The sequence below is a fragment of the Mirounga angustirostris genome, unplaced genomic scaffold, assembly GCF_029215605.1.
Source record: "Mirounga angustirostris isolate CCGP_5_RB_7025 unplaced genomic scaffold, mMirAng1.0.hap1 SCAF_10, whole genome shotgun sequence".
NCBI lineage: Eukaryota > Metazoa > Chordata > Mammalia > Carnivora > Phocidae > Mirounga > Mirounga angustirostris.
This window is the reverse complement of record NW_026991718.1, coordinates 7,066,959-7,082,995: the sequence shown is the minus strand read 5'-3', so window position 1 is coordinate 7,082,995 and position 16,037 is coordinate 7,066,959. Positions and strand designations below refer to the sequence as shown.

At 49.4% G+C, this 16,037-nt stretch overlaps 1 protein-coding gene across 4 annotated transcripts in view; it reads left to right on the top strand.

The window, feature by feature from the left end:
* The first annotated feature begins 13,169 nt into the window (after window positions 1-13,169).
* Window positions 13,170-16,037, top strand: part of RNF144A (ring finger protein 144A) — a 112,052-nt gene continuing 109,184 nt past the window's right edge. Inside the window, exon 1 of one of the 4 annotated variants that reach the window (XM_054509582.2) lies at window positions 13,170-13,328. Coding sequence is in view for 2 of the 4 variants with exons in the window: in XM_054509580.2 (XP_054365555.2) it covers window positions 14,127-14,178 (52 nt within the window). In the remaining 2 variants the exon portion in view is untranslated. Of the gene's footprint in view, window positions 13,329-13,761; window positions 14,179-16,037 lie in introns of those variants that run through there. The other 3 variants (XR_010405410.1, XM_054509580.2, XM_054509577.2) reach the window with 3 other exon arrangements.

Below are 16,037 nucleotides of genomic sequence, written 5' to 3'. Positions count from 1 at the left end.
AACCTGTTACTCCTGCCACCTGAGTCTGCCTAGCAACAATGCATGAATCCATTTGAACACAGTTGTCCCCACATCTCTGAGAAATGACACCATATGGCTCAGATGGTTAAGCCTTCAGCTCAGGTCATGATCTCCAGGTCCTGGGATCGAGCCCCATATCGGGCTCCCTGCTCAGCAGGGAGTTTGCTTCTCCCTCTCCCTCTGCTGCTCCCCCTGCTTGTGCTCTCTCTGTCTCTCTGTCTCTCTCTCTTTCTCTCGCTTTCAAATGAATTAAAAAAAAAAAATCTTAAAAAAAAGAAATGACACCTTACTAGATCGGCCTCATGTGTTAGGAAAAAGCACTGGGCTAGTGTGTGGGAAAGAATGTGTGGAAATATCTAGAATGTACCTGGATTTTACATAAAGGGAGCCATGGCACAATATAATATATCTCAACTAATTCTGAATCACTTGATATAAGGATATAATCTGGGTCAATAGGAGAAGATCCTGTGCCTTCTTTTCACAGCTTCTTCGGGAAAATGTCACCTAAACTGGGTCAGAGAACAAAGTCCCCTTCCTTGTGGAAATATCACATGCAGTTTGTTTATGTAATTTAGACGGTATCTCATTGCCTGGAAAACAATAATTTCATATCATTGTTTCAGAAAACAAAATCATGGAAAGTTTTTTTGCCCAAGCATAGAAAAATTTTAATCCAGCCGCCATGCCAGTGTTGGTCACTAGGTGGCAGTAAATGTTGCCTGAGTCCATTAAGCAGCCATACCGAAATACCCAGTTTCCAGACTTGATGGTTTTGAAAGTTTGGTTTTTGTAATTTTTTTTTCCTCAGAAAAGATACTTATACTTCAGATTTTAAGTCACTATGATTCAACTGAAATGTTTTTGGGTCCCATCTCAAACAGGGTTAACATAAATGGGTAAAACAAATATATAAATAAAATTTAAAAATTAATTAACTAATTTTTTTAAAAAGGATGGGTTATCATGCATTTTCCATTTTATTTTGTTTTATATTTTAAGGGAAAAATGAATTAGAAAGCTTTTTCCCTGGGCGCCTGGGTGGCTCAGTTGGTTAAGCGGCTGCCTTCGGCTCAGGTCATGATCCTAGAGTCCTGGGATCGAGTCCCACATCGGGCTCCCTGCTCGGCGGGGAGTCTGCTTCTCCCTCTGACCGTCCCCACTCTCATGTGCTCTCTCTCATTCTCTCTCTCTCAAATAAATAAATAAAATCTTTAAAAAAAAAAAAAAGAAAGAAAGCTTTTTTCCTGTATGGCTTAATATAATCAGTATAAACATAAAAGGTTTTTTTTTTTTTTTTAATGTAACATGAGAGCACTTTGCTGATCTTCACATTATTCAGCAAGAGCAAATTCAGCCTAGAAAGATCACGGATGTGGAAGCACTGAAGATGTTGTCTGGTAGACAGCGGGGGCTCAATCATTATTATTTGAAACGAAATCTAGATGGGAAACCCGCAACCTCGGAGTTGGAACGAATTTCTCTCAAATTCACTCAAATTCAAAATGCGGGGAATTGTATAACTTCCTCCCAAAGGGAAGTCTAAAACATAATGAAACAAAACAACTGCACCTGAGAAATAAGTATTTTAAATATTTTTCCAACTGGTTTGATACCAGCCCTCCCCTGCCCGATGCCCTGTCAGGATTTGCAATGTTTAAAATACCTAGATGTTTCTTTTTCTTAAGGGGGAGAAAGTCTGATAGAGCCTCCCTGAGATTTCTTGCTGGCTGCCGTCTTGTTGAAAAACTGTTTAATCAGTTGTGATATGGGGGAGACTCACCATGATGTAAGATTTTAAGGCTTTGTCTTGAGTGTATATAGGTCTCAATTTGGGGGAAAAATATATTTTTTCTTCATTTGTGATGCCTTGCGTATCGGTCTGATGTATTGTAAGATGTTGTAATATATTAAAATATTTTTGTACAGTGCCTTCTCTCTCAGTGGGTCAATGTAATGAAGCCTCTCCTTGGTGTATATTTAAAGTAATTGTGTGTTTTTACAAACTGCCATTGCTAAAGGCAAGTACAATTTAAAAATCAACAAGGTTATCAATAATTAATAAGCACATTTAGCAAACCAATCAGCAACAAGATAGAGCGGAGATGAGTCACTGGGGAAAATGCCCTTTGTATTCTAAAATGAAAGCCAGCGTCTTGGGGACCAGGTGTCCAAAACCTGATGGTGTCAGGGAAAGCACCACCCTCCGTCCGTGGTCCTAGCTCCGTGCTCTGAGTGTGAGCTGGTCAGCCATCCAAGGGGCAGGCAGGCGCCTTACACTGGAGTCCAAGGAGGTGCAGAGCTCACCCCTAGCACCCTGGTTCCTAGCTGTCAGTTCAGTTCCTGAGCCTTTCCTTACCTGCATCCACCTGCTCTGCATGGGCTCCACTAGGGTGGGAACCATGAGGACCTCCCCTGCCAGCCAGCACTCCTGCCTTCCATCCCTCCCATAACTGGTTTATTTTTTCATTCAGGGCATCTCAACTTGGCCCTGTCTGATTCTGCTCTCAATTCCAGGCTCTTAGAGCCAAGGGTTCTGCATTCCTGGCCCCAGTGTCCACCTGGTGCCCTCCAGACTTGGACTGGTCCTCCTTGGCCATGCAACATGCCCCTGCACCTGACCTCTGGTTAGGGCACTCACCTCTTCAGGAGGGATGTGACCTCACTACCCACATCCTCTTGGAGGCCGGTGCTTAGCTCCAGCCCCAGAGAACAGGGGTCAGATCCAGGGCCTTGAAGACAGTGAAAGAGTCTCAAGGGGGCAGCTTGAGTCCTTGATCATTGTGTCTGGGCCACAAATTGGGGTACACAACTCCATGTCAAGCTTCTGCTGCTAAGTGCCCTACCCAGTCAGGGGGAAAGAAAGGGTGGATTACACACAAAACCCACACAGCAAGTCCAACCCAGATGCTATTGAGATGGGCTTGGACAATCAGAAAGACTTTAACATTTTTTTCATGATTCTAAAAATAATACATATTTGGAGTATATTTGAAAAACAGAGGAAAGCAAAATGAAGAAAATAAAAATTATCCATAATTGTATCACCTAGAGTTAACTGCTAATTTACTTCACGTCTTTCTGGTCAGGATATTTTTTAATAGAACTGAGTTCATTCTCAATTTTATTTCCCACATAAAATCTTCTGAAGGTTTTTAAAGCCAATCAGCATTCTTATACTTTAATGAGAACTGCCAGTTCCTCACAATTCACACTAATAGATGAGAAGACATTCAATGTCCTTCTAAAAACCACAGCTGGTTTGAAAAAATCACTGGCTTTGGTTTCTGAGTTGCTTACACATTTGTTGATGAATGTGAATATATCTCATGTTCTGGGAATTCACTTTATCCAGAAAAAATAATAATAATAATAATAAAGCTTCTCTGTGCAAGCTCATTCCTGGAGGACCTGGGAAATGGCCCAAAAGTGATTTATGTTTTCATTCAGTGCCATCTTGACTTGGCCCTGTCTGATTCTGGTCCCAATTCGATAATGCGAGGTTTCTCCCCACCACCGAGCAATTCTCCCCCATATGGGGCCCCATAACTCACCTCCACTCTGACGTAAGTGCCTGATACAGCACTGGGTGCTCAGGGTAAGGGCTCAGCCCACAGGACTGCCCCACACACCCCTCCTCAGATGCCAGTCCCAAGCCCAGGGCATCACCTGTCCTCCTGACTTACCAGCTATAGGTCAGAGTTCCCAAAACCCCTTGCCAGGTTCAATTAATTCACTAGAGCGGCTCACCGAACCCAGACAGACATTTTACTTTCTAGATCCCTGGTTTATTATAAAAGGATAAAACTCAGAAACAGCCAGAAGGAAGAGATGCATAAGGCCAGGTATAGGGAAAGGGTGAGGAGCTCCCCTGCTGGCTCCAGGGGTGATGGATCTCCCCAAATCTCTTCGTCTTCCCCAACCTGGAAGCTCTCTGAATCCCATCCTTTTGGGTTTTTATGGAGGACTCATTACAGAGGCATGATTGATTAAATAGTTGGCCAATGGTGATTGAAAATCTCCAGCCCCCCTCTCCCCTCCCAGAGGTCTGGGGGTAGAAACGCAAGTTCAACCTTCAGATCGCAAGGTTGTCTCCCTTGGCAACCAGCCCGCATCCTGAGGGCTTTTCTAAAGTCGCCTTATTAACATAACAAAATCCACTTGCTCTCGTCACTTAGGAAATTCCAAGGGTTTTAGGAGTTCTGTGCCAGGAAGGAGAACAAAGACCAAATGGACAGCTCTTCTTATAAATCACAGTATCACACCCTGAGACCCTCTTAGCTCCTTGACTGAATAGACTGACCTCTAATCAGTGTTCTCTCTTGAGGTTTGGGTTGTAACCAACTCCTGAGAACTCTTTCCAGCGAGTAAGTAGTTACTGAGGAGTCAGAAAACCAGAGAATTTGTGAAGTCGGAGCCACGTCTTTTAAGGAGGGATAACTTATTGCTCCTTACATCACACGTAAGTCAGAGAGGTCACCTTTTCCAGGAATCCCAACAGACGGTAAGCATTCAAGTGTTGTCTGAACTGAGAGCTCAGGCCGCCATGATAAACTACCACGGACTGGGGGATCTTAAAACACGGACCTGGGTTCCTTACAGTTCTGGAGGCTAGAAATCCAAGATCAAGGTGCTGGCTGATTTGGTTCTGGGTGTTAAAAAAAAGAAACAGCAAGCCCTAAATGGAGGCATTTGGCCCCCAGCACAGCAACAAGATTCAAGGATAGTTTCAGCCTCTCCCTGGAACGTGGCCTTTTAAAAGTCCTTCTGAAAGGTCCTGATCAGCTCTGGTGAGGCCATCGGTAGGATAATTCCCTGCTGTTGTTTTCCCCTGAAAAGAAGTGCCAGCCTGAAACAAGCCTTTCTTTTCTTCTGCTGCTAGCTTCTTGCCCCACCGTCCTCCACACAAACACCTTCCACTGTGTTGGGAGCTGTCCGAGCGGCTCTCCTCTTGCTAAGACGGATGCTACCTAATCCATGAACCACTTAATAAAGCCAATTTGATCTTCAAATTTACTCTGTCGAACCTTGTTTCTTAACACGGGTAATAATTCTTGAGACATCTTTGGTGCACTCCTGCCTGCCCTAAAACTAAGGGAAGGAAAAAACAAATGGTTAACTGATAGAGATCAGAGTCCTGCAGAACAGGAGTCTCCATCAATGTACCAATGTCTTAGTGATTTACAAGGAAAATGCATTCTTACCAATAGCCTAACTTCCAGAGACCCATAGCTCAATTTCCTGGAGCCCTAACATCACTCTTCCCTCCACAGTGATGTGGGAAACAGAGGCAAAAGGGAATGCAAATAAAATCAAATTTCCTTATGACATGCAGCCCATTGACAAGGACCTATGATAGGGAGAGTATAACATTCCTTAATGTTAATGCCTTAATAGAAGGAAAAACTACCTTAGCTTGACCATAGCCACACCCCCAGCATCCTGAGAGTCTTCTTGAGCATATGAAAGTCCTTTTGGACACCACCCTTTTTCCTTACCTCCCCCAACCCCCAAGTGTATCATCAGCCGTTCCTCACAAGCCCAATGCAGCAGCTCTTTCTGCCCATGGGTCCTGTCCCCGTGCTTTAATAAAACCACTTTTTTGCACCAAAGATGTCTCAAGAATTCTTTCTTAGCTGTGGGCTCCAGACCTCACCTACATCCCCAAACTACATCATTGGGCTAAGAATAAGTTCTCAGAAACACAGCCTAGTAGGTCCAACACTCATGCCCAGATATGAGGGGGAAGAGGCAGGGAAGGTGAAGGTGGGTGGCTAGATCTTCAGACGCACACCAAATGGGGAAGGAAAGAAGCTGCATTCTTCATCCTAAGTTTGCACTCAGCCCCATCCAGTGCCAGACACACAGATAAAACGAAAAGGTCGCAGAAGTGCAAGGAGCACAAGATAGTCAGATTAAAGCATCCAAAGGAGTCAGTATCAGGAGAGGTTTGCCAGGCTGCCAAGCAGTAGGGAATCCATGTGTGCGTGTTGCCTTGGTGGTGGTGGTGTGTGTGTGCGTATTCGCAGAGAGAAAGAAAGGTTTTTATGAATTGTCTGAATTTTAAGGAGATTGAATAATCCAAGATGAGTACATCGAAAATCATAGCAGAATAAGTTAAATACAAACAAAACAGTTCTTAGAAAGAAACAGAAACAGGAACAGGGGCACCTGGGTGGCTCAGTCGGTGAAGCATCTGCCTTTGGCTCAGGTCATGATCTCAGGGTCCTGGGATTGAGCCCCGCGTCGGGCTCTCTGCTCAGCGGGGAGTGTGCTTCTCCCTTTCCCTCTCCCTCTGTGCTCTCTCTCTCTCTCTCAAATAAATAAATAAAATCTTTAAAAAAAGAGAAATAAACAGAAACAAAACAAAACAGTCTCTAAAGAGCTCTCTACATCTGTTTAGGTCTAGAAAGGGTCTGCATAGACCCAATTCTATTCTTACTCTCCACTGTCCCCCCAGACCTTTCCATCATTCCCAGGGGCATCCCAGGCCTAAGCCCAGCTGCCACCCTCATTTCTAAGGACAAACCCTCTGTTCTGTTGAATCAGACAATCCGTCCTGGGGAAGGTGTTATCTGATTTTCCCCGTCGTGGTGGCTGGAACTCCTCCCCGGTCCTCACTTACAGTGGTCGGGGCCCCGGGAAGCAGGCTCCGGGGTGGTTGTTCGCTGGCTGCAGATGCGCCCAGGACTGGCACCTATAGAGAGCGTCGAGCAGGGGGTCCGGGACGTATTTGCCATGGATCGTCTGTGGATGGATCCACGGGCTGGGACCCTTCAGGACTGGCTCAGGGTAAGGCAGGCAGGGCACCTGCCCGGACCAATTATTGGAAGCAGCTGTCTCCAGAATGGGGGTGTAAGCTTCCTTTGGGAGAGGATAATTCCTGGGAGGTGAGCGTCAGCATCCCACACTCCCAGCAGCTGGGGGAGTGAGTGCCTTGGTTCTGTGGACGGGTCTGCACGAGGCACTGCGGCATTCATCACACCTAGGAAATCTCACCCAAACCCGGTCAGAGGATGCAGTTCCATGCCCTGCCCCTCCCCATCCTTTACATCTCGGACACGTGATACCATGTGGCCACACCCATGAGGAATGTGCTCTGGGCCCCCTACCTCTGGTCTTGACACACTCCTGGTTTCCATACTGGGTTTCCTCTCTGCCGACCTGATACTGGATTCCTTCCAGGTTCCCTTATCTTCCAGGCTCTTCACTACTTGCCCCAGACGAGCTCTCATGTCTTGACAATCTGTTCTCCTTACTTGGTAATGCACTTTGACTCTCTTTAAGACACGGTTTGATGAATTACTGCTACTCAAAACCTGTCTAAAATAAATGTATTCGGGTGCCTGGGTGGCTCGGTTGGTTAAGCGACTGCCTTCGGCTCAGGTCATGATCCTGGAGTCCCTGGATCGAGTCCCGCATCGGGCTCCCCGCTCAGCAGGGAGTCTGCTTCTCCCTCTGACCCTCCCCCCTCTCATGCTCTCTCTCTCCCATTCTCTCTCTCAGATAAATAAATAAAATCCTTAAAATAAAAAAAAAATAAATGTATTCGTTGGTTTAGACTAGACTAAGCTGCAGTAACTAATACACCCTAAAATGTCAATAGCTCAACACATGGGACTTTATATTCTCCCGGGAATTGTCCTACGGAGAGGCAACTCAGAGATCCAGGCTGATTGCACTTTGTGACCCAAACATCTCAAGAGGTGTCTCTGTAATCACTCTGGTAGGGGTGGGCAAGTTAGAGGGAGGTCTTGAAATTCTTTTCTGCTTCAGCCCCAAAAGTGACACCCCCGCTCACAGTCTATTGAACAAAATGAGTCTTATGTCGCTGCCTAACTGCAAAGGAGCTTCAAAATGTGGAGAAACACGTGGATTTGTAGTGAGCATTAAATGTCTGCCCACAATTAAGTCCACCTAATGTTGAATATAATTTAATCATCCCTTCAGAAACTGAAAAAGGCTTTATAAATTCTGTTGAGCCGCAAAGGCCATATTCTATTGATTAGTATGGAAAAGCAGTGTAATAAAATGTCCAAACAACTCTGAATCTGCCAAGAACCTTGAGTGACAGCCCTGTTTACGCCACCAGCTAGCAGTGCTCTTGGAATTGTCAAAGGCCACTTTCAACCTCGGTGTTTCTGTATGTGCAACGAAAAGATGAGACTCGACCTTCTCTCTGGCGTAGATGTCTGTCTAGAATCCATGGCATGTGCGTCTGAGCTATATAGGAGTACTAGTTACCGAGAGTCGTGGAAGACACGATTCGTTTACTTCTTTCAACAAATACTCATCAGGTGCCCAGAACTTGTCCTTCCTGAGCTGAGTGTGGTGGTGCACAGGGCAGAAAATGTCTCTACCTTGGAAAAGATGCCAAGAAAAATGGTCTTACTTTGCTATTGGCATAGTAACCTCCTTCTTTATGATTGTTAATCTTAAAAATAAAGCTCCCAGTTATTTTACCCACAAAAAATGAGGTTTTTTTAGGAATAGCAGAGAACTGTGAGCTGGGACCCTGAGAAGTGGGACAAACAAGATATGGCAAAAACCATAGGCAAGTCCACCAAACAGAGCAGAGGAATGCTCTTTTACGAAGGAAACCAGGAAGGTGGGAAGCCTGTTATACACAGAAAGTCCACTGGAGTAAAGTGGGAGCTGGAATATGGTGGCTCCTCCTTGGCTGAGCTGTGACCGTTTCTCTTGGCCTGGGCTATCGCCCCAGAGGAGAGCCTTCCTTTCTCCAGTGCATGCAGTAAAGCAGCATCCACCTGCAAGGTCCCTCTCTTCCTGCTGGATTTGCGACTGACCAGGAGAGAAAGGGCCTGAGAGCTCCCTCTGCCCAACCTCCTGACGCCCCTTGGGTGAGGTGTCCCCTTATTAATTTTCACCCTATCGTTTATTTTACAAATGCCTTTGTATACGGCATTTTAATTTTTGTTATGACACTTATTCTCTACACTGTAGGCACACATGGGCACCTTTTAGCTCCATGTATCGGTCTGCTAGAGCTGCCGAAACAAAATACCAGGGAGACTGGAGTCCTCAGGCCACAGAAATGGATCATCTCACAACTCTGGAGGCCAGAAGTCTGATATTAAGGGGTTGGCAGGGTTGGCTCCTTCTGAGGCTGGGAGGGAGAATCTTTCCCAGTCTTCTCCTAGCTTCTGGTGCTTGGCCGGCAACATTTGGCAAGACTCGTTGGTAGAAGTCTCACCCAACCTCTGCCTTCACACTCACAGAGCGTCCTCCTTATGTGTGTGTCTGTCTTCAAACTCTTCTTATAAGTCACATTGGATTAGGGCCCACTGTACTCCAGTATGACTTCATCTGAACTAAGGACATCTGCAACAACCCCGTTGTCGTAAAAGATCATACCCTGAGGTAGTGGTGGTTAGAACTTCACCATAAGACTTTGGAGGCACGCAAGTCAATCCACAGCAGTGCTCTTAAATGACAGCAGGGCTGAATTTTTCTCTCCACTTGTATTTTCTTCCTGGAGGTTTTGCTTTTCTTCCTCAAGCTATCATTCTTGATGTTTTGACCACATGTTTCATGTGATAGTAATGTAAGCTTGCTTTTTTGCATCTTTTCTCCAGGCTGCCTAGGAAAATTGCTGGAGCCTTGCATTTTTTCTAGCTCCAAGGGTGTTTGCAGAGCTGAAGGCAGAGATGCCTGAGGACAACCCCTCTGCATCCTGTCTTATGTGGACGTTCCATGCACGGATGGGGTTATTTGCAATGTGTAGGCTGGGAAAGAAAGAGGAAGCCTTTGATTTTTTTTTCAATATTTTATTTATTTATTTGTGAGAAACAGAGAAAGAGAGAGAGAGAGACAGGCAGAGGCAGAGGGAGAAGTGGGCTCCGCAGGGAACCTGATGCGGGACTCGATCCCAGGGCCCTGGGACCAGGACCTGAGCCAAAGGCAGACGCCCAACTGACTGAGTCACCCAGGCACCCTGGAGAGGACTTTGAGAAGCAGGAGGCAGGAGTGCAGGTCTGGGGAGCTCTCCTAAGAAGCTCTGAGAGTGGCAGAGACTTGGCATTGCCCTGTCCCTCTCAGGCCACCTGGGCCACCTGGGCAGCTGAGCCAGTGGACGTGAAACTGTGGCCAGCCTGCTCAAAAGGGATAGCGTGGCTTGGAGGAGGTTGTCAGAGGACCTGGCCACATGCTGAGGATGAATATGGGTCACATCCCACATCTCCAGAACCCTGAAATCCTCCTGATTCTTGTGTATCCCAGCCAAGAGAGTCAGAACAATAACTGGCATTTAGTGGCTTGCTACTCTCTGGAAACAAGGAATTGCATCTAAATTAATTTTATTTTACTTTTGTAAAAAGATTTTATTTATCCATTTTGAGAGAGAGGGAGAGAGAGACAGCGAGCATGAGCAGGGGGGAGAAGCAGATGGAGAAGGAGAGGGAGAAGGAGAGGGAGAAGCAGACTCCCCGATGAGCAGGGAGCCAGACTGGGGCTCCATCCCAGGGCTCGGGCTCCGGGATCATGAGCTGAGGCAGACGCTTAACCAACTGAGCCAACCAGGTGCCCTCAATTGATTTTAAAAATTAAAGAAATGGTGAATTTTCTGTACTTATAGAATGTGTGATTACAAATTCATACAAACTGTCTAAAATGTTTTTATCTTAAGCCATGAGTATGAATCTTGAGTTTCCCCCAATTTTGTGTCGAGAGGAGAAACTTGAGAATGGAATTCCATTTCCCCAGTCTCTGGACCATGTATAGTGGTAAGCTGTTTGGTGTTTAGCACAGAGCCTTGCCTAGAGTAGGTAATCAAAACTACACTTGTCCCGGTGAGCGAACGATGAGTCAAAAACACTTAGGAACAATGGTTATCTTCTAAAATGGGCTTGACATGACAGACCTTTGTGGGAGATGGCCCCAGGGCATGACTGATGAGTGGATGTGACCTTGAGAGACACAGGCCGCTTGTCACTGGAGAGAACCAGGGTGGTCTCTCCAAGGCAAAGCTCAGACTAGATGATTTCACTCTTTACTTCTTGAGTGCTTAGCATGCCCAAGGCCCTATGGGGGAAACATAGAATAACGACTTCATCACTATTCTACAGAATCTTAAGATCTAATAACTAGACAGTAAATATCCAAAACACGAAGTATGACAGATGCCATGATCAACACAGAAACAAGCTAAAAATTTCACAAGTTCAGAGATATGGGGATTGGGGAAGAGGCCATGGATTGGGAAGACTTATAGCAAACAATTGTGTTTGAGATGCGTTGTATGCAAATTATATTATCACTGACAGCGTCCTCCTTCCCTGACAATCTCATGAGCAAAGAGTGGGAATGAAGTCATTCCTGCAGGTCACTACATAAGCACGCACCAGTCCCAGTCACACACTTGGCTGAGAGCATGGTTCTGCTCCTCAGCACTCTCCCTGCCAGTCCCAGATGCTTCTTCCCAGCTCCTCTGATATGATTTCTATGTCCCTGTTTGCTGTAGAAATGGTACCCAGTACGGACCCATCCAGCATGGAGTACATGGGCTCATTTCCATTCCTGGCGGATTTGCAGACATCCATCCATCTGCCCATTCATCCGTAAGTCCTGTCACACTGGGTCCTGCCTGGTGCCAGGACCAAAGTCCAGGAGGGGTGAATACGTATTCTGTGAGGCTCCCACCCCTATGCAGAACCACTCTCATCTCCTATTGAGAGGTCGGAGTAACCAAGTATTAGGCTTCTTCTCACTGTGCCTTTTTCTTTCTTTTTTAAAAAATTTTTTATTTATTTGAGAGAGACAGAGAGTGAGCACAAGCTGGGGGAGGCGGGGTGGGAGAGGGAGAAGCAGACTCCCTGCAGAGCAGGGAGCCTGACTGGGGCTCCATCCCAGGACTCTGGGATCATGACCTGAGCTGAAGGCAGCTTCTTACCTGAGCCACCCAGAGGCCCCTCACTGTGACTTTTTCTTGAATAATGACATTTCTATTAAGAATTTAAGAGACCTTAGAGGTCAAGTGCCTGTTCATATCTTTGAGAAGGGGAAATATTTACCAGAATAACTTCTCAATGTAGATGAGACAGATTTATGCTCAAAAAAAAGATGCATATGTAGCAGAGGAAGATAAATTATACACGATGTCCGGGTAGTTGAGAATCTTGTATAACTGTTTGAAGGAAATGGGAGAAATAATAACTAAGGACTATGGAGTCCTTACAGTTTGGCGTCTCAGTTATGTTGATTCTTTTTTTTTTTTAGTTATTTTATTTTATTTTTTTTAGTTAGTCATGTTGATTCTGCTCTGTGCATGTCTGACCTATTTAATCCCTCCCAAGATCGTTATGGCACACATACTATGATCACCTGCATTTTCCAGCCAAAACACAAAATGGAAGTACAAAGAAGCAACTCGCTTAAGTAAAGGGTCTGGTAGGTGAAGGCGTTAGAACTCAGAGCCCGCAGAGGAGGGAATGGTGTTAAGGGAGGAAGCACTTCTGGCAGGTTTCCCCATGATTCTGGAGAGAAGCGTCTATGTATTGGAGGAAGCGTTGTTTCACACACACCAGCAGGTTCTGTTGGGCTATGCACGCCTCGCAGGCACATCATTTAACCCTTGGCGAACTTCTAGCTACGGAGGGGAGTGGCGAGAATAAATCTTGCCGGAATTCTGCCTTCAACGGTATTTACTCTACAGCAAGGAGCCAGAAGCCCCAGGGTAGGCGGTGGACTGGTGCGCCCGGGTCTCGGGTGTCCGCCCGTCCGCGTGGGCTCCCCGCCGTCCGTCAAAGCAAGCAGGTAGCGGGATGGCAAGGCACTTCGGCGAGGCCTCGACAGCCTCGACAGCGAGGTCCTCGGACGGCAGGGCTCCGGCTGCGCTTCTGCGGGCTCGGGCCGGGCCGCCCAGCGCAGTGCTCTCCCGTCGGCCGGCTGAGAGCTCCAGGGGGTCGCCCGCTTCCTTCCCAGCGGGTCCCGGCCAGGCTGCCCGAGAGGAGAAGGGAAGGACCGCGCAGTGCCCGGCGGGCGGGGGCGGGGGGCGGAGGGCGGGGGCGGGGGCGGGGGCGGGGGCCGGGCGCGCGGCGGGCGGCAGGGGGCGCTGCGCGGCGGGCGGGGGCGCGGGCCGAGCCTGGGCGCCCGCGTCTTTGTGCCGCTCGCCGCCGCCCTCTCCCCCGCCCGCGTGCGCCCCGCTGGAGGCGGGCTGGCGACAAAGGGCGGCTCCGGCGCGCGCGGGCGCGGGCGCGGGAGGGCGCCCCCGCACGCGGCCCGCACACCCGGCCTGGGCGCAGCGCTCGATCGCGAGCGGCGGCCCCGGAGCCCCGGCCGCGCGGGACCAGGTGGGTGGCGCGCGTCGCTTTGTGTGGCGTCGCGGGAGCGGGCGCGGCCGACGGGGACGGGGGGATGTGGCCGCGCGCGGCGGGCCCGGCGGGGTCCCGGGCGCTGGGGTCGGGGTGGGGCGCGCCGGCTCCCCGCCGAGGGCGCCACCCCGGCCCGGCCCGGCCCCTCGGCGGCCCCAGCGCCTGGGCCACTTGGGAAGCTCGGGTCCCGCGCCGGGGGCCGCTCCGCAGGGCCGCGTCCCTGACGCCCCGGCCGAGCGGGCGGGGGCGTCTCCCGGGCGGGGGGCGGACGCAGGCGGCGCGCCGCGGGGTCCGGCGAGCCCGAACCGCCCGGGCGCGGGAGGCGGCGGAAGGTCAGGCCGGCCGGAGGGGCCGGGGGCCGCGCGTCCCCCCGCTTCGCGCATCCGCGCACTTGGGTGAGCGCGGCCGCTGCCCTCCCTCGGAGCCCTGCGCTGCTGGGGTCTCGGCCTCCCGCCCTCCCGGCGGTGGCTCCCCATTCCCGGCTCCGTCCTGAGCGCCCAGCCCTGGTCACGGGCACGAAGGGGCTCCTTTCCGTACCCTGATGATCTCCACAGGCAGGTCTGGGATGGTCACTTCAGAAGTTCTCTGCCTTTCTGTCTAGTTTATAAAAAAAAATCTCCAACAAATCCCCTGTGCTTGTCTTGGGGCAGGCGGAAGTCTGGGTAACGGAAAAGGGTTAGAGAAAGCCCCCCGAGAATAGCCGGAGTGGGGGCTGCTGCCCTGGGCGGGGGCGTCTGGCCCCCGCACTAGGAAGACCTCTGACTTGGACCTATTGCAATGGACAGTTCTGGCAAGGAAGCTCTTTCCTGGGAGTGCGGCCTGGGGATGGGTAAGCACAGAGTCTAGTGAATGGGGGGGGTGGGGGTGCCCCCCGGGGAGAGATCAGCCAGCGGAGGAGCCCTGTTCTGAAGTCAAGGGCAGGGCACAAAGTAAGTTGATGCAGACGCCTGTGGAGCTGGAGTCCCCGGGGGAGGGAGAGGAGGGTCAGGGCTGCTTTGTGAGGGAGGGCTCTTGAGTCAAAGCTGGAAGGTGGGGCAGGTGGGAGGGAACTGCCTGGCCCTGCAAGGGGGAGGGACAAAGTGTGTGCAGTTGTGGGACCTTTCCCATGGGACTGAGCTTCCCTTCCCCAGTCCTGAGATGAGGGACCTGGTCCCTTGTGGTTTTCTAGTGACTTTATAATTTTTGTTTTTATTATTTTGTAAAGAGTATAAAGGAAATTTGAGTGGAGAGGTCAGATGGGGACAAATCGTGGTCTTTGAACTGCAGGCTGACATCGGTCTTGATCTGGTGGCAGTGGGAGCCCTTGATAGTTTTGGAGGAGGAGGAGGAGGAGAGTGAGTGAGCTGAACCCGGCTTTGTGTCAGGAAGGGGATGTTGTGCAGTGTGCTGAGTGCTACCTCTAGAATCTGACCCCCTTCCCCCACTGCCCACCTACTGGGATGTGAGCTTCCCTCCTGTACCACTTATTAGAGGTCAGACATGGCTTGCAGACGTCAGGAGAAAATGGGATGCAAATAACCTAATTTTAATGGGATGGGAATTTTCCAGATCCAGCACAATTGGAGTTTGGAAGTTGCGTGTTTAAAGGGGCCCTGATTCTAATGCGAGTAGCCCAGGGGAACTGAGGAACAAGTGGCGAACTGGAATGCTGGGGGCGGAGCTGCAACCAAGAGTGCATAACGTGGGCACCCACAGGCTGTGCACGGATGGGGGATTGAAAACTGGAAGAGCACGTTGAGATGCGTCTGTTTTATAAGCATATTCAGTGCCCTGGGTTTGATAGTGTGTCATTCCTGCATCCAGATCCGCACTAGAGGACCGTGCTTCTCTTGTGGACTTGGTGTGGTTTGGGACTTGGAAGGCACCCCACACACTCTTCAGTTGAAGCTGCTGACGTTTAGCGGGTGAACTTGGGGCTCAGCCAGAAGCTGGGAGCCACGTCGCTTGTTTTTCCCACTGTGGTTCATAATTTGGCCCTGCCTTCTTTTGTTCAAATTTCTCTTCTTGAGAGCCTTTCTCTGTGGTGGTGGAGACAGCAGGAGGCCTGTCCTTGCAGACTGAGAATCACAGAGCTAGATGGTCACTGCAGATTCCTAGCCCAGCTGCTCACTGGGACTTGGAGAGAGGTCAGGGACCCCAGCCTGGGGACCCCCCCCCCTCGGCCCACGGGGCTGTGGCTGACCTGGGCCTGGCATCAGCGATCCCGACTGCCCACTGTTCTTTCTCTTGCTCTTTGCTTGGGCTAGGGAGAAGGGGGACTTGTCAGCTGCTCTGGGGATCTGGTGGTCTGAAGCCACTCAGGGGGATACTGAGGCCTCAGACGCTAACAGGGCATCTGACCAAGCAAGGACCACCCGTGCCCCTGGATCTCTGGGTGTGGCATGTCAGAAGGAGCCAAGAGGCTATGAACAGAATGGATTGCTTCCAAGGAAGACAGAGCCTCTCCATGTTCACTTGGGTAGCTTCCTATCTTGGAGATCCAAGAACTAAGTTGAAGGTGCCTTTCCTTAGGACTAGGAAAGTCATTTGAGGTAATCATTCTCAGGACCAGCATCCTCTGTCCTTTGTTTCTGCGTTGCTGACACACATGAATAGCTTTTCTTAATTAGATGAAGAAATTAAATTGCAGCAACTGTTCACATACCTGCTGGGGATTAGTCTGGAAGGACAGAGATTGTACAACCTTCG